Source organism: Heterocephalus glaber, unplaced genomic scaffold (genome assembly GCF_053883595.1).
Source record: "Heterocephalus glaber isolate CG9 unplaced genomic scaffold, H.glaber_assembly_v1.0 deba00001504, whole genome shotgun sequence".
Classification (NCBI taxonomy): Eukaryota; Metazoa; Chordata; class Mammalia; order Rodentia; family Bathyergidae; genus Heterocephalus; species Heterocephalus glaber.
The window spans coordinates 49,284,851-49,307,102 of NW_028258324.1; the positions used below are offsets into that span (position 1 = coordinate 49,284,851).

Consider the following 22,252-nt stretch of genomic DNA (forward strand, 5'->3'; position numbering starts at 1 on the left):
GCTCTCAAAGCAAACCTGTGGGCTTGAGGATAAGAACAGGCTCAGAGGTGAGAGGCACATGCCCTGTCCACAAGAGCTTATTCTGAGACTAAGTTGCTCACGCTGGGGTCTTTTGGCGGGGGGGTGGGGTGGGGTGGGGTACTGGGGATCAAACTTGGGTCCTTGCATTTGCGCAGCAGGTGGCGAAACCACTGAGCTAAATCCCCGGCCCAGGCTGGGATCTTAATTCACAATGGACTTCCTAACCGATGCTCTCTCCCTTAAATATATTTTCAGTCTTCAAAAGCCAAGACCTTTAAAAACTATATAGATAAAAGCACTAAAATCTCAGAACTGCGGGTTTCTGACAGCTCAGAACACTGCTCACAATTTCAATGGATTTGCAAAATTCTCAAAACAAAACACCTAGCCCAGGGCTGGCCCCACCGGACATATCTGACAACATACTTTTCTTCCTCCCAAAGAAAAGCTTAAAGATATATTTTATTCTTATGCCATATAGCACTCTCTTTGGTGGGGAAAGTAATAAGCCATGTGGCTTTCAAGAAAATTAAAAAGGAGCCAGGCGTGGTGGCACACGCCTGTGATCCCAGCACTCGGGGAGGCAAGAGGATCGAAAGTTTGCCTGGGCAATTTAATGACTTAGTGAGAACCTGTTTCAAAATTAAAAAATTTAAAACTTTAAAAAGCAGCTGGAATATGTACCTCAGTGTGAAGGTCCTGGATTCAATCTCCAGTTTAAAAAAAAAAAGATTAAAAAGGACATTGTTCCTAACCCCCTATGCTGGCTGTAGTTTAGGATGTTCTTCATCTACTTGTATCATCTTGCAGATTTATTTATTTAATTTCTTTCTCCCCCCCCCCTTCTTCCTCTTCTTCCTCTTTTCTTCTTCTTCTCCCTTTTTTTTTTTCAGAACTAAGGATTGAGCTCTACCACTGAGGTACAGCCCTGGCGTCCCCTACACACACTTTATTTTGTGACAGAGCCTAGCTAAGTTGCACAGGCTGACTTCGAACTTTCAGTCCTCCTGCCTCAACCTTCCAAGTAGCTGGGGTTGCAGATGTGCATCACCACATCTGGCTACTTGGCAATTTTTCAAAAGCACTAAGGTGTAAGCCCTGCTTTAAAATATGCTGATTCAATTAGGCAGGCTGGGCCAGAAGATCCCCAAGTGATTCTAATATGCACCCAGGGGTCAGAAACACCAGATTCTGGTCAAATTCTCATTCCTCTCTGGACACATCTCCCCCATTCCCATTCCTAACACATCAGTCCATCTCTCTATCCCCTGGACCCTTTCCCCACTGCTTCCCCATGAAGTGCCCCCATTCTTTAACTTGCACTTTAAATGCCGCTTTTTTCATTAAGTCTCCTGATTCCCAGCCAAAAGTAGCTCTCCTTTCTTGGAGCCTTCAAAATCTCTCTAACGATACATTATAACACTTTACACCTCACCTGTCTCCAGAAGTAGAAGGGAAGTCATAATTATTTACCAAAGAGTTACAATGTCAAGCTACCTGAAAGGAACAGCACTATTTCTTTGATACCATACTTACTTTATGACCTGTCTGACCGACAGTGTCCAGAGAGAGGGCACAGTGCTCAGAAAGACTGACTGTTTGATCCTTACGTCAAAGGCACTGCCATTATGAGCCTGAGCTTGAGCTGCTCCAGGCACGAGTGGAAGTCCAGAGTGATACCAGAATTCCAAGAGGGTTGAATGAGATTCTCCCTCAAAGTGACCTCACCTGGAAAGTATGTGTACCACCTTCTGCCAGAGGGAAGGACAGAGTTCACCTCATGTTGTGCCAGGTAGGTGAAAGGTGTGGCAGTCTGGCATGAAGTTACACTCCTAACAAATTCAGCAGGGGACAGGGAAGTCTCAATGCTTTTCAGCTTTTTTCCCCCTTTTCACCACCTCCTAAGAAAAGCTTAATAGAGTCACCTTGAAAACACAAAACAGTTACTATTCTTGCAGTCTTCAGAAAGGGTTATCCAAACAAATCAATCATTACATCCAAATCATGCTCTTTCAGGGAGACAGCGCCAGAGGAAGAACTTACTTCCTCCTCTAACAAGCTTCTTTTTCATTAAAAGGATATACAACAGGGCTGGGGATTTAGCTCAGTGGTTTTGGCTGCCTGCTGTGGAAGCTCAAGGACCTGAGTTCGATCCCCAGTACTAAATAAATAAATAAATAAATAAATAAAAGGATATACAACAAAACTCTTCTAGAGTAGTTCTGAGAGTGGACGGCTGTTTCTCTTCTCATTAGTAAAATGTGCTTTGTGCATAAAACTTAAAGAAGGGTTTTTCTTGTGGTCTTCCTTGTTGTTTCTACTCCCAAAATTGGCTCTTTGAGATCACTTTGATCACCATTCACTCAGGAGGGAGTGTGGAGATTAGTACCTGAACAAGAGTAACATACAAAAGGACAGGCAGATACCCGGATGCTTCATTGGAATCCTAGAAATACAGTGGCTGAGCTAGAATTGCAGTCTGTTTAAACAATGTGAAGCACCTGTGATCTGTTCCCAGCTTCTAGGGCTGGAGGAATAGCTCAGAGATAACTCACCTGTCTGACACATAGGAGCCCTTTTGTGTTCAACCCCCAGCACCAAAAGAAAAAAACTACACACACACACACACACACACACCACACACCACACATGGGACATATCTACACAAAAGCAGAGTCATCTTCAGGCTCTCTGTGTTTACCTAAATTGCCTCCTCCATTCCACTCATCAGCAAACCTTGCTTTTATGCTCAAGGGCAAAGAGAGCCACAAAAGCACAGCCAAGCTTGGTGTCATGTCCTTCTAGCTTTCTTTCTTGGTGTGGTTCCAGAAGCTAAGGATAGCTCTGTAAGGTCCAGGCTGTGGGACTGGATAACTCTGTAATCATAAAATTCCCCTAGCCCCAACTGTGATTGAATGTGAATAAATAGATAAAGATGCTTGTTAGCTCTGGGACACTAGATAAGATCTGTATCAGCCATAAGGTCCCAAAATAAATTACTCAACTCTTTGTTCGAAACTGATGTTCCGGACACTGCTATCTATAGAACAATCTACAAACATCTGCTGACCATCAGTACGTGTCAGCTGACCACTAACCTTTTTTCCTCTTCTGTAAATTTCACCTGTTAACTTCCCCTGCAACCCCCTATAAAAGAGCCTCGGACTCTGGGCTAGCCGCCTCTCTAAGCTACTTTGCTTTGGGAGTGCCGTCTGGCCAGACTAAGGTCTGTTTTGCTTTCCAACTTGTCCGGTGTGTTCCTTCCCGGGTGTTCTTCGCTGCAGTCAGCTCCTCGGAGCGTTTGGTAAGGCCCTCGGTCTTACATAGGCATGAGAGGGACCAGGCTTCAAAGCTCACGGTGTTGCTCAGTCATAGGTATTCCTCACCACCACCCCTGAAATTTTGAAAAATCTAAGCCATAAGACAGAGTTCAGTTTTTTTTTAGTATAAATCACAGCCAAAAAGATATTAGTGAAATATATTTAGAAGGAATGATCCATTAGTTAATGACATTGAAGAAAATACTTTTTAGAAGAAACCTGTAGGTCTAAAATGCCCCCTCTCATGTTTTCAGAGGTGGAGCTTTGGGGAGGTGGTTGGATCAGAGGGGTGCCATACTAATCAGTGGATTGATCCATTAATGAGTTCATGGCCAAATGTGCTGGTGGGAGGTGGGAGCTGGATGGAGGTGAGTCACTGCCGGCATGATCTAGAAGGATGTATTCTTATCCTTGACTCCTCCCTTGTCTCTCTCTACTTTCCAGCTGCCGTGGGTTGAGCAGCTTTCCTCCATCATGCTCTTCCATCTTGTCGTTTCTGCTTTGCAATCAATCAACCACACACTGAATCCATTAAAACTATGAGCCAAAATAAACCTCTCCTCCTTTATGTTGCAGGTGTCAGTATTTTGTCACAGTAACAGGAAAGTGACCAACACAAAGCCACAGCATTTTCTCTCTGTAGTATTAAATTATTTGTGACTACTTAGGTTTGCTACAGTTGGCATGACTGAGTGAAAGGCATGTTTTGAACAAAGCTTCTGCTGCTGTGCAGTGGAACTCTTCAGAATTCAATCTGCCCACCTTTTGCGGGTATCCAAATGAAGGTGATAAGTGAGGATTTTCTGTTCAGGACTCTGAGGAAGAGCAGGACAAGGAGAAAGGGAAATTCACAACAAGGTCACTGTCATTTCCTGTTTCTCAAACTGTCTTATACACACTGCTACTCAGGCAGATGTGCCTTCCATTGTGCCTCACAGAAGCACTGTGACTTTGCCACCTTGCATTTATGTGATTTTATAGACGGAATAAACCAGAAGCATCAAAGTCTCATTGCTTATAACTGTGTGAACATCAAACTAAGAGCAGCACTCCAGGGTCTAGTCTGTTTGCATTAGCAATAGTCCTCCTTACAGTTCTTTAAAGCCATAAGTTCTGTTAATCGCCAGGTGACATTTGGTGACATTTGGTGGAATGCGGATAGGTCTAGGGCACCTACATAAAACAGTTTACAAGTGCAGTAAAAATTTAATTAAAAGCAAAACACAACTTGAAATAGTTTTCCACACTGAAAAAAGTCAGGTAAATCTCTTGTAGAATTTAATAATGTCCAACATACCTAATACTTTGTCTTCTTGCATCTTACTTTTTAAAAAAAATACTAAATGTTTCTTGTTCTTTCTGCTTTATGGTTCTGGTATGGTGTTTTACTTGACAAACTAGAAGTAAAAAAGGCACTATGTTATAACTAAAAGTACTGAAGTTTATGAATATAAAAGAAGTCTATCAGTGTAAAGTAAGGTTATCCTAGGTTATATGAATGAGGATACACCCATGTAACTTAGATAAGGTGAACTTTTCCATGTATTTCCCAAAGAGTGTACAATTAATGTGTAAAGACAGCAATGCTGTAGAAGATACTAAGTACCAGACAGAGCATTTACCTATTTTTGCATAACTGACGGTCTTTACCCACCTCACTTGCTGGGTCTGTCCCCAGACCCTGTAGCAGCACAGGTGACAGGAAGGGAGGGAGAAGCTCCAACGCCCGGTGCTCCCATCACACAAAGTGCTCGTGACCAGGCTGCCATCACCCAGGCCTGTCAGGTTTCCTAAGCTCTAATCTTCCCCAAGGCCACAGCTCATGATACCACCAAGTCCTGACCCCTCCACACACTGTTGCAGACCTCAAGGACAAGGAACAGCCAGAGGCAGACAGCTTCTCTGCCTGGAGGAGGTGGAATTCGAGGAGACCCAAGGGTCTGAAGACTCATTAAGCCCTTTTATGTCTTCTCTCACACTTTATGCTCTCTGCCTCCTTCCTCCCCTCACAAGCCCTCTCATCACACTTCCACGACAGAGGCAGTTGGTCTAAATAGGTTCTGTTTATGCTCAGGGGTTCGATGCAAGCATGATTTTAAAATGCCTTTTGTACCCTTCAAACTAGGCACACCCTTGCATAGGTGGGACAGGGAACTGCATCTGGGTCAGATTGGATCCATCTCTCCTCGCCCTTTTCCTTCCCATAACTCATCACACTGAACATCTTGTGTTCAAGGTTTCTCTTCTCCTCCAGATTGTGAGGGCAGGAATTGAGTCTTACCCTGCACATCACCGCAGTTTAGCACAGTACCTGGCACAGAACAGGGGTGCAGTCAGCATTCATGGAAGAGAACAAAAAGGCCTAAGGCAGTGAGAAGAAGTGTGTCCCGAGTTAGATCTCTGAGCATTCTATTCAAGAGAAACGTGATCATATGACCTTGGCTACATCTCAAGTGGAGCACAAGTTATAACACTCTCTGTGGCTGGCCAGCCGGGACCCTAACCAAAAACCAGAATGTGCTGTGAGTTCCAAACACACGTTGATAAGCAGTTTGTAAGTTACCTTCTTTTCTACAGGCTATGGCACTCATCCTGCGGACTTGTCTAGTGCCTTAAAACATCTGAAGCCCTTTTATACTCACTGTCTAAGCTGATCCCTGGCAGTTCTCTGAAGTTATTATCTCAACTCAATAGGCATTTCCTTGGCAGGCATGTGCTAAGTCTTGTACTACATGCTGGGGACCCCAAAGTGAGGGTACTGTTTTCCGTTCCCAGTAGTCACATTTGAAACACCAGGAAGGACTCTGAAACCAATTTTGCACATAAATTTAAGTCATTTGCCCAAAGGTCACACAACCAGGTAACCATACTTGAACCCTGCACTGTGGTAATTCCCAGTAGATAAACTTATGGGGGCTACATTATAGAGAGTAGGCACACTGGAAAGTTAAGATGACAGCAGCAGTTCCCTTTTTTAAAAAAAAAAATCTTAAAAACATCTTAGCCATCCTTCTGTGTTTTATGGTAAGCCTAGACTCAAAAAAGAGCACTGGTTTTGCTTGAGACAGATGCGGATGTTATAACTGACCTGCACTTAAGTTTATGAATATAAAATAAGTCTATTAGTGTAAAAGAAGTTATCTTAGGTCACATGAAATAAGTTTCACTCATGGTGCCAAGTGAAACAAGTCCAGCCTCCCTTTCTCAGGCCTGCAAGGAGCTAGAGTCACACAGGAAACCATTGAAGGCCCCAGAAGCTTGTTCCTCTACACTGAGCTGGGGTGCTTTGGTCCAGAATGGGGGGGTTGGCTGCTTAAACAACGGCTGCTTTCTTCTGGCCAGCTGTCCTGGCCAAAAGATATGATCACTTTCTTGAAGCTTCTCACTGAGAGCTCCTGGGTGAACTAGGCGTCACCCAAGAGTGAGAGTTCAGGGAGGCCTCAGAGCTGTCAGTGGTCCACAGGACCACTCAATGTGACTGTCAGGCTTCTATTCACAAGGTCAGAGTGGTCTACAGACACAAGAGAACAGCCTTTCCAATAGAGTGCAGAAGAAAAGATTCTCCGAGATCTCAGATCTGGAGCAGAGGCAAGAAAGGGGAGCCCTGATTGCTAGAGAGGATCAGGTAGAGAGGGAGAGGAAGCAGAGACCTGAAAGAGCCTGAGGCCCGGAATGTGGATGATGGGGTGTAGCTGCACCCTGTCACTCAGCGCTCCTTACTTCCTCCAATACTGGTTTGATACTGAATCAAAAAGGCATAGGGATCTTGGAAGCAATCTGACCTGGATTCAATTCCTTATCCCTTCAAGATGACTCATTCCATCCATCCCACAGGTATAGCTAAAGATGATAGATTCAGATAGAGACATGGATATAGGTAGAGACATAGATACATAGATACAGATACATAGATATAGATAGTTATAATTTTTGTGGCACTGGGGACTGAACCCAGAGATTTCACACTGAGCTAATCCCCAGCTTTTTAAAAAATTTTTTGAGACAGGGTTTTTTTTATATTATTCATTTTATTGGTACATAATAGATATACACTATAATGACATTCATCATTGGAAATTTGCACCTTTACATAATCTATCTTGGTTCATACTTTTTCCCCATTCCCCTGCCCTCCCTTCAACCCCTCCATCCCTCCCTGTTTACAAAGACTTTGTTTCCATTTTTTTCATTTTCTCATATTAATTCCATTCCTTTCTATCCTTTCCCCTACCCCTCCCACTTTCCATTCCCCTTTTGCTAAGGTGCTAAGTTGCCCAGGCTGCAATCTTCTGGCCTCAGCCTCCCAGAGGGTTATTATTCTTATTCCCATTTTTCTTAGCGGCCCAGAAAAGTAGCTTAAAAAGTACTGGTAGACACAACTCAAAAGAATAATATGATTACTATTACTAATAATTATACCATTAAGATGTTTTAAATACTTATTGCTATTCACAAGGCCCAAGTTATAGAACCTGATGCTTAGACAGTAATTTTTTCATTTCTTGGCTGTAGGAGAGATTCTTTTTAACATCTCCGTTACTTTTTAATTTTAAAAAGAAGGTAATTTCTGGGCATGGTGGCACACACCTGTAAATCCCAGCACTTGGAAGGCCAAGGGAGGAGGATCACTGTGAGTTTGAGGCCAGTCTGGACATAGTGAGTTCAAGGATAGCTTGAACTATATAGTGAGACCTTGCCTCAAAAAATAAAGCAAGTAAATGTATACTTTCCTAGTTTTTAATTCCTTTTCCAGAAATTTTCAAAACTAAAGGTAACTCAAGGTGTTATGGTGTTATTAAAGCTAGTTCAAGGCGTTTTCATGAAAACTGAAGTCATTCTTTTCTGATTATGCTGAGTATGAACTTGAGCAAATCTCTCCACCTCTGGACCTTTATTTTACACTTCTTTTCCCCCTTCAAGGCTACAGATTGAATCCAGGGTCTTCTCACTCAACTGTAACCCCAGCCTTTTTATTTTTTATTTTGAGACAGGGTCTTGTTAAGTTCCCCCAATTGGCCCTAAACTTGAGACCCTCCTGCCTCAGCTCCCAAGTAGCTGGGATTACAGGAGTGTACCACCACACCTGGCTCTATTTTACATTCTATCTTATCACCTGCAAAATAAAGTTACTGAACCTTTACCTGGAATCTCTTCTTAATAAAAAAAATTCTTACGACTAGCATGAATTACTTACTCGATGGAGACAATGACAGCATTCAGTTCCTCTGCCATTCCAGTACACAGCTCATCGTAATACTTGATTTCTAAAGAAGACAAAGGGGTAACTGGTCACTCCAAAGTGGGTCGTTAATGCTGTCCATTCTTAAATTTTGTTAAGTGTGGATTATTTTCAGACTTGGAGTTAATAATAAAAACAAATAATTAAAAGCAAATGTCCACACGTGTCTTATTAATAGTTACATGTATGAATGCAAAAATTCTGATTTCTGATGAAATGCAAAAACTATAATTAAAAGGAAATTTATATTACATTAATTTTGAATATGTTTTTAACTAATGAAATGCAAAAATTAATTCTGATTTTGTAGCTCTTCAAATGAGTGTACCTTTCAAAAAGATCACAGCAAATAAGCATTTTTCTCCTTAGAATCATAAAATTTTGTTTCTAATAGCCTTATTTGCTATGATGCAGAAACTTGCCAATTTAAAGAATGTGTTATTATCTTTAAACCTGTGAGACACAGCTTGGCAATTTAGCAATACCAGCACCATGTTGAGAACATTCTCCTCCATTTTGTAAATATGTGACTTCCAGCTGCACACTGTCTCCCGGGAGAAAACCCCACCCCTAACCTATGCATGTAACCATAAACAGATACTGTGTTGCATGTGATCTGCAACAATCCCTTACCCAGAGGAATGGGAGGAACTAACTGGGTTTATGTTGGCTTCTGAAACCAGCTCCTGCAACAATCTGTAACCCAGGGGAATGGGAAGAGGGACTTTTTCTGTGGGTTTTCCCTTTAAATGTGCAGTCCTCATTTCATTAGGTGCCTTCTGTCCTCCGACTTGGTTGGAGTGTACATGGGTCCCAGCCGGAAAATAAAGTTCTCCAGTAAGTTCTCATAACTGTATCGTGCTTCATGAGATCGTCGCTAATCTAATCTGGGAAATGAGGTCCAACAAACCAACATACAAGACACTAGAATTTTAGGAAATCTTAACATTTCCTAGGAAGACTCAAAGGTCTGTAGGTATAGGACCAACTTTTATTTTATTTTGTTTTATTTTATTTTATTTTATTTGCGACAGGGTCTCACTATGTAATTAAGGCTGGCCTTGAACTCACTATGTAGCCCAGGCCGCTACTGAACTCGTGGCGATCCTCCTGGCTCAGCCTTCCAAGTGCTGTGATTACAAGTGTGCATCACCATGCCTGGCTTACAGAACCAACTTCAATATCCTTATTTATGGGCTTTCGAAGGTAACTTTAGAAGTAGACATTTTAAGAATTGCATACCTCCACCAGCCCAGCTCTTCCTGCAGCAGGGGCACCCAATCAAAATTATGTAGACAAGACCAGGGTGGCTCTTGTAATCCATACACTCCTGATATCTATGCTTCAATACTATCTTACCTGGCAAGGGCTGGATGCTGCAGAGCCAATCTCTTCCATGGCAGAGACCCTGTCCTACCCATTTATGGCCCCTATACCCTAGCACACAGCAGGGGGGACCTACAGTCCATGTCTGTCCACAGCTGCTTAAGTTTGGGAACTGAAGGTCCTGCACTCAACAAACCCCTCAGTCTTGCACCAACCTTTACATACGTAGTGAATAGTGGTTGAAAATCTAAACAAAGCAGTGAATAAAAGAGATGAGCTAAATAAAATGGGCTTGGGAGAGAAATGTATACTTTCCTGAATTTTCCTACATTAGAAAAATCATATACTGTTATCGTAAACATAAGTTTCCATTGTCTTAAACTTAGGGGATGTCCAAAGCTCTCAGGTGAAAAGGAGGGAGTAACCATGATCTTCACAGGGACTGAAAAGGTCCTGACGTTCTGACTTTGCTGTGGACTGCTTTGCTTGGCATCCTGCCATTTCAAACAGATTTCCAGGAGATTAAAAACTCCATCAAAAGTCTGCACAGCAGAATGAACCAATGTGAGGACAGAATTTCAGATATAGAAGGTAAGATTGCAATTAGTGATCAGGAAAAGAAAAATTGCTTTAAAATTGTAAGGGACCATGAGAAATCAATCCAGCAGCTGCTAGATGATGCAAAGAAGAATAACATAAGACTGATTGGAGTCAATGAAGAAACAGGAGAGAGTGCAGATGACATAAAAAAGCTGTTCACAGAAGTGATGGCAGAAAACTCCCTAAACAGGGGAAAAGAACTTGACATACAGATAAGTGAGGCATATAGGATTCCAACTAGCCTTGATCAAAAAAACTCTACACATAGGCATATAATAGGATTCCAGAAACCCAACAGAAGAACAAAGTTCTCCAAGCAGTCAGAGAAAAGAAACAAATCACATACAAAGGAAAGCCCATCAGAATCACAGCAGACTTTTCAATGCAAACCCTCAAGGCAAGAAGAGCTTGGAGTGATGTATTTCAAATCCTAAAGGAAAACGTCCTCCAACCCAGATTGATGTACCCTGCAAAACTATCTTTCAAAATTGATGGAGAAATAAGATACTTTCATGATAAAGTGCACCTCAGGAACTTCATGAATACCAAACCAGCACTCCAAAAAATTTTAGACAATACCCTAGGAAAAGACAATGAGGATCGAAACCCAGCAGAATGAATCAGTTGGGCATGACAAATTAAACGCAAAGGGGGAGAATCCAACAAAAAGAAAAAGTCATGACAAGGCTTTTAAAACTTTTAACTTCATCTCCCTAATGAGTATATAATTCAATCTTGTTATTATTCATGATTAGTATTTTTCTGATTCTAGTGTTGCACACTTTTCCTTGTGCTGTACTGGCTATTTATCATCTTTTAGTGTCTACTTTTTAATTGAGTTGTCTATTAAGGAACTGTAAGAGTTCTTTATATATTCTGGTCATAGGTTATATGCATTGTAAATATGGTCTGTTTAAGGACTACTTTTCATTTTAATGATGTCATTTAAAGTTCTAAATTTTGATGGAATCTCGTTTATCATTTTTTTTCTTTCATACATCATGTTTTTTGTATCCTAGGAAGTTCTTGCCTACCCTAAATTCATAAACATTTTCCCTTATAATTTCTTCTTAAAGTCTTATACTTTTAGGCTTTCATATTTAGGTTCAAAGATCCTTTCAAGTTATTTTTATGTATGGAAATAAAGGGTTGAGGTTAATTTTTTATATACGGATACCAGGTGTTCTAGTGCTGTTTGCTGAAAACACTATCTTTTCCTTGGGTCTTGAATTGAGTTTATATTCTATAAAATGCTAATGTTAAATAATCTTTCAAAACTCAGTGGACCATGTATGTGTGGTTCTATTTCTAGATTCTCTGCTTTATTCCAATTATCTATATGTCTTTCCTTACATCAACACTGCCTTGATTACTGTAGCTTTAGAGGAAGTCTTAAAATTAGGTACTAAATGTCTTCCAACACTGTTTTTTTGTTGTTTTGTTTTGTTTTTTTACTATTCTAGGTCCTTTGTACTCCTACATAACTTTTAAATTTCAATATCCAATTCTTCATTTATAGCAGATATACATAGACCTGAATTTTTATATATACCTTGTGTTTTCTAATCCTGCTAAATTCAAACACAAGTTCTCGGAGCTCCTAGAGATTTCTTAGTATTTTCTCTGTAGATGATCATTTCATCTACATATAAAGACTTTGCTTCTACCTTGCCAATCCTATCCTAATTGTGTCATTTTATTGCCAGACTATTTTGCTTTGGGCCCATGTTTCAAAGTTTAATGGACAGATGAAGAGTAAGCATATCTGCCCTTGTTCCCCACCTTAAGGAGAAATCATTGTATCTTCTCCATTCATATAAGGCGCTTTTGCTGGAAGTATGGAGTACATGTCTTTAATCTGTTGAGAAGGTTCTGTTCTACTTCTAGTCTCCTGATAGCTTTTACCATGAACAGTTGTGGAATTTAGTCTGATAGCTTTTCTCCAACTAGTGCCAGAATCACATGGCTTTTGTCTTTCCTCTGTTACAATGATGACTTTTGAGGGTGGATCTTCCAATGCTGAACCAACACTGCCATCCCTATAACAAAACCACTTTCTACATACTTCCAGATCTGACTTCTAATAGTTTGTTTTGTTCTTTATCCAGTTTAGGATTAGCACAATGTCGATTTTCTAAAATGAGAGAAGTGTTCCTTCTTTTTTCTGCTTTAAATATTTGATATAATTTATCAGTTAAAATGTATACAAGCCTGTTGTTGTCATATAGGTAGGTTTTCAAGCTAGGAATATACTTTCTTTAATAGGTACTATTCAAATTTTATATTTTCTCCAGAGTTAGTTTCATTAATTTTTCTTCCAAGGTACTTCTTAGAAGTTGTCAAATTTATTTCAAAAAAGATTTTTGAAATATGCCTTCTATATCCTTTTAAATTCTATAAAATCTGTGATAATATCTCCTAGATCTTGATATTGTAATTTTAAAAATGTATAATTGATATTGTGTAGTAGGATGTAAAGGTCTAAAGGAGCAGGCAAAGAGGGAGGGGTAGGGGAAAGGAAAGAAAGGAAAAGAAAAAATATGAGAAAAGGAAAAAAATGGAAACAAAATCTTTGCAAATAGGGAAGGGTGGAGGGGGTGAAAGGAGGGCAGGGGAAGGGGAAAAAAATAAGAACCAAGATACTCATGTAACGGTACAAGATCCCAATGATGTATGTAAATGTATTTTATACCTGAAACGTACCAATAAACTTAATGGGGGGGGGAACAAACCTACAAGCAAAAACCTTTACATCATGCAATCACATAACTTATCATTCAAAACAGGATCCTTTAGAGAGTGCCAAAAAAGCAGTACCAAAAATTCTACTGGGATAGCGGGGGTAACTGGGACAGTCCAAGAGAGGCAAGACAAACGCTCTCCTCCATAACCACTAATAGAGTCAAAATCAATCCCATTTCCTCCCCGGGGCCATCCACAAATGCCAAACAATCTGAAGATGAACAGGACATACTTGCGCTTGCCAAGGCCCAGCCTCCTCCGTGGATATAAACAACGCTGCGTTTCAGCGGCTCACCGGGCTTTGGAGAACCTTGGAACACTCGGACTTCCACACCATCAAAGTCAGTGTCAGTCACCTTCACTTGGGCAGAGGACCACGCACTTTTCTTGCCGAAAGAAATGATGATAAAATTCAGGGCGGTCAGATGGTGGGTCAGTCCCAGGTAGTGAATCAGGTTACTCTGCAGGAGAGAGGAAGGCAGAGGAGGCTCAGGACTCAACTTTGAAAGCACATGAACTACACTCCATAACTCAGCCTGGGATTCTTACCAGCAACTGCCACCACGCTGGAGGATGCATGGGACAGTTGTAATACCATGACAAATTTATTTACCTTTTGCTATTAGAGCAGAGAGAATATTTTCACACACGAAATGTCCTTTTATTTTCAGACCAGTCCTGCGAGGGAAATGGGATGGAATTCATCAGTTCCACTTTCTTGAGAAAGCTTAGAGAGGCACTGAACTTGCCCCATAAGATAGAGAAGTGGGACTTCTGAGACTCAAATCTAGGATTTGTGAATTCCAGGACTTAGTCGTTTTTGTTGTTATTGTTTCATTTTCTAAAGAAGCACCTCATAGTTCCACAACATACTAGGAGTGAAGGAAGAATAATTTATTTAAGTGCAAATAAGAGAGAGGAAAGTTTTACTTTAAGTATCTTTAAATGCTTTGAAGTTTATATATCTATATGTGCCTGTGCTTTGAGAGTAGGAGAAAGGAATGAGTGTAAGAGAGAGGGAACATGGTCACGTGAGTTCCTAGAACTAAGAGGCAGACCAGCTCAGATAAAACCAGAAGCTTTTCAGAAATGTGCAAAGGCCACACAGCCTGATGTCGCTTCCCTTCTGACCCCAGAATGCACTGAAGTCTGCATAAAGTATTTGCAGGGAGTTATTGGGTGGCAGGAGACACAGAGAGAGAAGAGACCTAAGTCACCCACCCAGTAAACACCCTGCAGAGTTTATTCTTCTCTTTCCGCTTCTACAAGTTCTTCAGGAAGGAGAATGGCTGGAGAATAACAGCACTCTTTTGTAGACTATGAAACAGAACCCTGGTGGTTAGAACAACCATTAATAGCATTATAAGATCAACGAAACAATGGTAGCAGAAAGTAGGACCACATGACGTCCACATTGTGCTATCCTAGCCTCCCAGCTTATGTCCAGGGAACACCAGTGTGACTTGAGGGTACACAGGTAGATTGCAATGCTCACCTCCCAGCGTCTGGGCAGCCAGGTACCTGAGCTGTTTACCCAGTTTCCCATATAAATGCTATTTTTTATTTTTGTACATAAGATATGCTTTGGATGAAAAGAGTTGGAAAAGCACTGCATTTATAAACTATTAGTCCGCATTCATGAAGAACAAGAACAGTGAACAGCTATTTCAGGAATTCCACTAATATTCATTAGTGGAGCAAATGAATATTAATAGCAGCAGAGCAAATGAGTATTAATAAAATAATTCAACTTCTATATGTGCTATGACACATGCACAACTTCCTGAGAAAGTTAAAGTAACTATTAATGTCCTTGATAGTAAATAAACAAATACATATACGTGGAGGGCATATGGACATGTGCACACAGAAGATTCTAACCATCACTTTAAGTTTTTGGCAAGTTGGAAAAGGCCAATTATCTAAGTTTTGTGGTAAAATGTCAGTCAAACTTAGTGAATACTGAGATCTACCAGGGCACAGCTGAGAGTCACTGTACTTGTCAAGATTTCTAGAGTAGACACAATAAGTCTTTGTCATTAATGAATAGGAAACAGGCAATATTCACTCCATTCCACATAGGACAAATGGCTTGATAGCAAGAAATGCTGAAATATAAACAAAGGGCTCTGTTTCCTGAGTACCATGAAGTGAGCTGCTCTGCTCCAGGACAAGCTTCTGACATGATGTGCCTGCCTTGGAGACACTTAACATGGACTGAAACCTCTGAAACCATGAGCCAAATTAACACAGGAAAGTAGAAAGGAGGGAGGGAAAGAAGGAAGGGAGGGAGGAAAGAATATGAACAAAAAATGGTAGGCTTGATTTTATTACTTTTTGGGCTATATGCCTTTCCTTTTTTTCGTTAAATGAAGTCATTATTAAATATTTAACACAAATTATACATGAGTATGTTCCATTGTAGGGAAGCTCAAAAATTAGTGAGTCATTTTCTCAGATAAACGATTGCTCATTTTACATGAAAACCCACCTGGGCTTCCTCCATGTTTCCCTTGCTCTGAGTGCATGCAGACTTAACTCAGTTCGCCTGTCGCTCTCCAGAAACACCCCTGCTTGGTAGCTTTTGTTCAGTTGTGTAAGCAAAATTTCCAAACAACCATCTGTATTACTTACAACAGAGGCCGGATGACTTGACAGAAGCACTGAGTACAAAAGGGATAGAATTAAGAAAGGGCAGGTGGTGAGAAAAGTATCCAGAAAGCTGCTAAAAGAAAAACACTCCTGAAATTTGTAATTATACTAATAAATTACAGAATGAAAAAAAAGTTAATTTAGCCAATGTTGAGATTCTTTCAAGATTTGAAAATGGAGAGAATTGATTAGTAACTTATTAGTAGCCACTTTTACTGTTACTATTACTAATAATAGGTATCAGGGCTTAAGTGCCTACACTATGTGAGTGAGAGGGTAGGCTGTTAAATGTGGCTACAATTCTGAGGTAGGTACTCTTCTATTCCTTGTGAAGGGAAGGGAAGGGAAGATTAGAGATTGATTACAGAAGCTGGATTCCTAAAACCCATAGGAGGCCTCAGGGACACACAGAACTGCCCTGGAAATGTTGGTTTAAATCAGTGTGGGTCCAGGTAGCTTCTGAGTCTTCTTCCCGCAGCTTTTCTTCAAGGGATATTACTTATATCCCTGATTTTTTAAATAAAAAGTCCTATTCACCCAAGTAACATTTTGGAGCTAAGTTTTCTGGAACCCTTTTAGAAGTAGCTGGGAAACTCCATGCACACACAGAAGCAGGCCTAGAATGAGATTCCTCTGGGTTGCAAATTACCTAAACTTGGCTGGCTGAAGTAACCCAGGGCTGTGCTAGAGGTTTTAAAACTTGCAGGTCCCTGGAGAGGTAATTCTGCCTAAGGAGATAGAAGGGGAGGAGGATACTCTGTACGCATCAGTGGGCTGGACACAGTGAAATCCGGTGGGACACTGGCTCCCTACCCAGGGCTGGTTACTAAAGATGAAAGAACAAAAAGGAATCCAAGGAAGCCAAGCACCAACTGCACTCTGCCTATTAATATAGAAATTAGTTGTGAGCCAGGCACAGTGGTGTACACCTGAAATCTGAGCACTTGGGAGGCTGAGACAGGAAGACTGCAAGTTGGAAGCCAGCCTGGTTACATAGTGAGCCCCAGGACGATCACAAGTTCTAGCTGAGCCTGAACAGAAGTCAGCAGCATGGACTCCAGAGCCAGAGAGCCTGGTTTAAACTCCACCTCCCCACTTACCAGCTCTGGGAGCCTGGGAAAACTGCTAAACCATCAGTGCTTCCATGCCACCAACAACTTGAGAAGACAGTTGTGAAGACTAGAAACGAAAGCACCTACAACAGTGCCCACCACACACCAAGCCCTAATGAGTTGGTTCTCGTTATGCGGATGACGTCCCTATCCAGATCACTGTGTGAAGACATGTGAGTTCAGGGTCAGATATTCCAATATTTCCAAGGAAGCTGAGACTACCATTTTTCCTGCTGAGCACATGTTATTAGCACCACATTCATTACCATATTATGAAATTGTTAGAGGTTTAAAAAGACATGAGATAGCTATCTCTGAAAAGTATATTTGAATGCTCATATCTGGGGGAGAGGGAGGCAGGGGAGCAAGCAGTAGTATGATACTCCAGCCACATAAATAACTTAGCATGTGGTCAAGTTTCAACATTAACCAATTGCATTAAATACTTAGAGCACTGATTCTAACTTGCGACCTGCTTCGTTTCTCTTATCTGGTGGTTTAGATTCTATGTCTGTAGTTATCCAACTTGCCCAGCATGGTCATCTCATTCTGTCAAACACCTTTTCTACTCTCTCCAGATTGTGCTATACTTGTTCCAATTACAGGAAAATCTGTAACTACATGGATCACTTATTTTTCTGCATGAAAATTTGTGATTACTTGTGGGTGGGTGGGGGGGGTCCTGGGAATAGAAGGTAAAGGGTCTCTACCACTGAGCTACACCCCCAGCCCTGTTCCTTTTTTTATTTTGAGATAAGGCCTCATAAGTTGCTGAGGCTGGCCCAGAACTTGCCGAGGCTGGCCCAGAACTTGCCATCATCTTGACTTAGCCTCCTGAATACTGGGTTCATACACATGGGCCACCATGCCTGGCCTGTGGTCATATTTTTTAAACACTGTGAAATTTGAGCATACTTTTAAAGGTAGATTTTTCTTGTTTTAATTGGTGATGGAACCTAGGGTGTAATGCATGTTAATTAGGCAAGCACTACCACTAGATTACATCCACAACCCTTTTTATTTTTTATTTTGAGGCAGGATCTCACTTAAATTGCCCAGGTTGACTTCAAACTTGTGATCTTCCTGCCTCATCCTCCTGGGTAGCTGGGATTATAAGCACATGCCATCATGCTCCACCAGATATAATTTTTGTTGTTGCTGACACTCAAATTATATGATTTGCATTTGAGACCACTGTACACGTCTCCTGAGACTATGAAGAACTTGTATTCTACATAGAACCCACAATGCTTGTGCAAGAAGCCACCCAAGGACATTGCTATGGCTCGTGTGTGTGTGTGTGTGTGTGTGCGTGTGTGTGTGTGTGGTATGTTGGAAGCTTAGTCCTTGATGTGACAATGTGAAAGATGGTGGGCCCTCTAAGAGGTGGGTCCTTAGGTCACTGCACTATGCCCTTGGAGGTATTAAGGCCATTCATTCTTAATGAGACTCTGAGTTTCCCTGGGAGAATGTTAGAAAAGTCTGAGCCTGACTTCTGAACTACTCTCTGATGTTGTGTCTGGCTGTGATCTCTGCCTTGTGTTCTGGCCATTGTGCTGCCATTCACCTTGAGACTTTTACCAGTGCTAAGCTGAAGCTAGCACCATTCCCTGGATCCTTTGCCTAATGAAATCTCTTTCATTATAAACTAGCCTGTCTCTGGTATTTTGTTATAGTAATGAAAAATAGACTTATACAGTCTTATAGCTTTAACAATTCAACAATTAAACACCTACTAATGCTACTAATTATAAGAATAAAAATATGGGTACAAATGGACCAAGAATTCTGTCTTATCTGATTTTTTTCCCCTTTTCTTCAAATTCCAACTTTCCTTTAAGCTTTTGTAGTTATCTGAATTTCCTTGGAGACTCTGACTTTTAAGGGAAATCCCACGATTCTAAAGTATTGACTGAGGCTAATACTGTATTTTTAAAGTTGCAGAACAAACCAATCATATCTGCAGGGCAAATAAGAACTAAAGGGGCTACTGAATGCAGCTTCCAATATAGACAATGACTATCCAGTCTGATTAAATAAGCAGCTGGCAAGATAGCGGCAGATTAAATGACACTCTTAAATGAACACCTTAGTAGTCAATGATGAATCAAATGAGATCATTTTTTTAAATGAGTTTATGCTGGGGGAAGAATTACATAGCCAATGCATATGCAACAGTCTAGAGAGAGAAGAGATTGGAGGCAAAGGCAAGAGTTGTAAGAAATATATATAGAACAAAAACTTCCCATGTTCTTTTTCCTGTTAAAAGAATGTGGTGATTGTCCACTGGAGAGCAAATGAAGGTGTGTCCCAGAGAATACAGGGCAGGGGACTTGCACAGAGATCACTGAGGCAGAATTGACAGGCCTTGTCAACTGGTCAGAGAGCGGAGGGACTGCAGTCAGGTAGGTCGGCTGGTGAGGTACACAGAGAGAGGACTCAAAGGTCCTGGAAGGTCTTCATGGGATATGAGAAATAGAGAACTCAAGCAGAACAGGTAGGGAAGGTAAAATAAAATCCATTTTAGAATTATTCCACTTAAAGCTGATGAGATGTCTAGGTAGGTGAATCCCAAAAGGCAGATAGTAAATGCAGGATTAGAGAATCAAGGAGGTGAGGCCCATAAAAGTGCTCAGAGTCAACTATTGACAACCCATACAACTCTGAGGCTCAAGGGAGGTAGCAAAGAGACCTAATACAGGATCAAGGACACTGGCCATGGAGGAAAATATTCTTGGTCAGGCTGGAAAGAAAGAAACAGAGGGAGAAATCCAGAGAGGTCAGACTGCCAAAAAGAAAATAAAGAGAAAAATCATAACACAGAAGACAAACTAGAATCTCAGAGAAAAAGCTGACAATTTGGCCATTTAAGGAAGCTACGGGTGGATAAATGGCCACTAACCTAAGTAGGAAGTCATCAGTAGTAACCAAAGGATGTTTTAGGCACATCATGGAAGTATAATGCAGTTATTTCAATATCTTCATTATCATTGTCTTTGCTGTATGCAAGATATTTCAGCTCTGCACTATGTACTACTCTCTCAGGAAATTTAAAGGCCATGGATTTTTTGGCTGTGTGAAACTTTTCCCCTGCCTCCCATTCCAAATCAGTGAGTGGTAAAAACAAAGTAACAGTCAGGAATAGGAATTATAGCACCATGTCAGTCTTTCTCTATCAAATGTGCAAAATTGGTCTACTTCCAAATTATATATTTTATAATACTGATTAAGAGTTCGATCCCCGGCACAAAAAAAACCCCCACAAGAGTCAAGCTACCAGTATTTGCATCTCATTTCTACCACTTACTGTGTGTCTTAGTTAATGTTGCTGTGCCTTAACCTCATCTATAAAGTGGGAATAATAGAACTGTACCTGGCTCACAAAGTTGTTCTGAAGATTAAATGTTTTTTCTGTTTTGATTTGCTTTTTTGTACCAGGGATTGAATTTGGGTCCTTGCGCTTGCCGGGCAGGCAGTGGAACCACTGAGCTAACCTGGTCCCTGAAGATTAAATGTTAACATATGCAAAGCACGTGGCACCTGGCACATACTAAGTATTACATAACTGTTTATTATTATGATTAACAACAAATAATTACTATTAAAAAGAAAAGTATTACTTTTGTTTATATCTTGCAATAATCCTCACAATATTTATACCCAGAAGGGAATGTTTGCCTAATTTATTAGAATTTACAAATTCAAAATTTAGAATTTGACTTGGTTTTGGTCATCATTAACTTTTAACTCTATTTTTTTAAACTCTAGTTTTATAAGATCTCAGTATATTTTTTGGTAACTGAATATTTTAAAGTTCTCTAAAACCTCTTAAGTGATTTTTTTGTTTTTTTAAAATAAATGTACAGCATATAAAACTTGTATAAGGAGAAACAAAGTTACAAATATCAAAGATTAGCATCAAAACCTTAAAGAAATTACAGGTGACTTGGAAAGGGAAAATTAGGTGTATAGACTAGTTTCAGAGATGAGGCATGAGGCAAGGGTAACAAGCTGAGTGGTCAAGAAGATACTGGAATGAGCATACTCCAGACACAGAATTAGAAGTCAGACTCAGTGCCCCACCTGGAGAAAAAGGCACAAGTGTCTACAAACGAAGAAGACAATGTGATGGCGACACAGACAGGCTCTTGCATGGGCTAACGCACATTCAACCACATTCTTAGGTAGCCTAGAGCTAATGGCACATTTCTCCACATGCTACATAGCTGGGCCAGCTGGCCAGTGCTATGTGAATTACAAAACACTGGATGGACTCTCCACTTCCTGGAGGCAGCTGCCCAAAAGCTGGAAGGCTGCACCAGGGAATAGAGTCAGATCCTAGTTCTGCCTCTTGCCAACTCCGTGGCTTATACAAAATTGTTACATCATTTTGGGCCTCTTTTTTTTTACCCTGTGTGCTAAAAACAACAAATCCTGCCTCCTTTCCCTAAATTCTTGTAAGAATTTAATTAAAACATCTGGCATACAGTGGGCACTGGTATATCTATTTTATTCATTTAATCCAGTGTTTCTCGAAGCTAGAAGCATATTAGAATCACCTGTAGCTTTAAAGAGTACCAATGCCAAGTTCGAGATCACTTACTAAATAGTAATTTCTGAGAACATAACCTAAAGAATGTATTTGTTTGGCTGCCTAGACAAATTTGATGCATAGCAAGGTTGAGAATCACTAAAGAAACCAAATGAATTAACTCATTCAACCAACGTGTATTAAGTACCTATCTGATCAGAACTGCTCTACGCCTTGGGAGTACAAGGATAAACAAAGGACAAGAGCCTGTTTTCAGGAAGCACTCAAATGTAGGAATATCCCAGACCTGACAGATGATTTTTGATATGCTCTAGAAACTTTAAAAATAGAGGTGAATACCTTAAAGTATAGTGGTAGATGACCAAGCCAGGGAAAGAAAAGACAGGAGCTGTCCAAAAAGTCTGGGCCCAGCCTCAGGTGAGGTGAATTGAGTTCTAATGATCAGAAAGTTAGAGAAGGAGGAGGACAGCTGAGAAAAGGCAGGGAGATGTTTCTGTTTGTGGGGCTGATGTCCTACCTACACGTCAGTCCTTTGACCACTAACCTCACCCAACAAGAATGGAAAGAGAACGTGAGGGCATCAAAGTCTCCTTTCCTATTTTCAAGCAGAATACATGGATTAAAAACATACCTTCCCTTGCTGAAGGCTGAATTTTTACTTTAACCCAACTCTGGTCAAGGAAGGTTT

General features: G+C 40.7%; 1 protein-coding gene across 3 annotated transcripts in view; it reads right to left on the reverse strand.

Moving 5' to 3' along the window:
* Positions 1-22,252, reverse strand: part of Nceh1 (neutral cholesterol ester hydrolase 1) — an 80,512-nt gene that overhangs the window by 18,167 nt on the left and 40,093 nt on the right. For all 3 annotated transcript variants that reach the window (XM_021254217.2, XM_004834605.4, XM_087186513.1), the window contains 2 exons: positions 13,481-13,709; positions 8,536-8,605 (listed from right to left, as the gene is read on the reverse strand). In XM_021254217.2, coding sequence (XP_021109876.1) covers positions 8,536-8,605; positions 13,481-13,709 — 299 coding nt within the window. The remainder of the gene's footprint in view (positions 1-8,535; positions 8,606-13,480; positions 13,710-22,252) is intronic.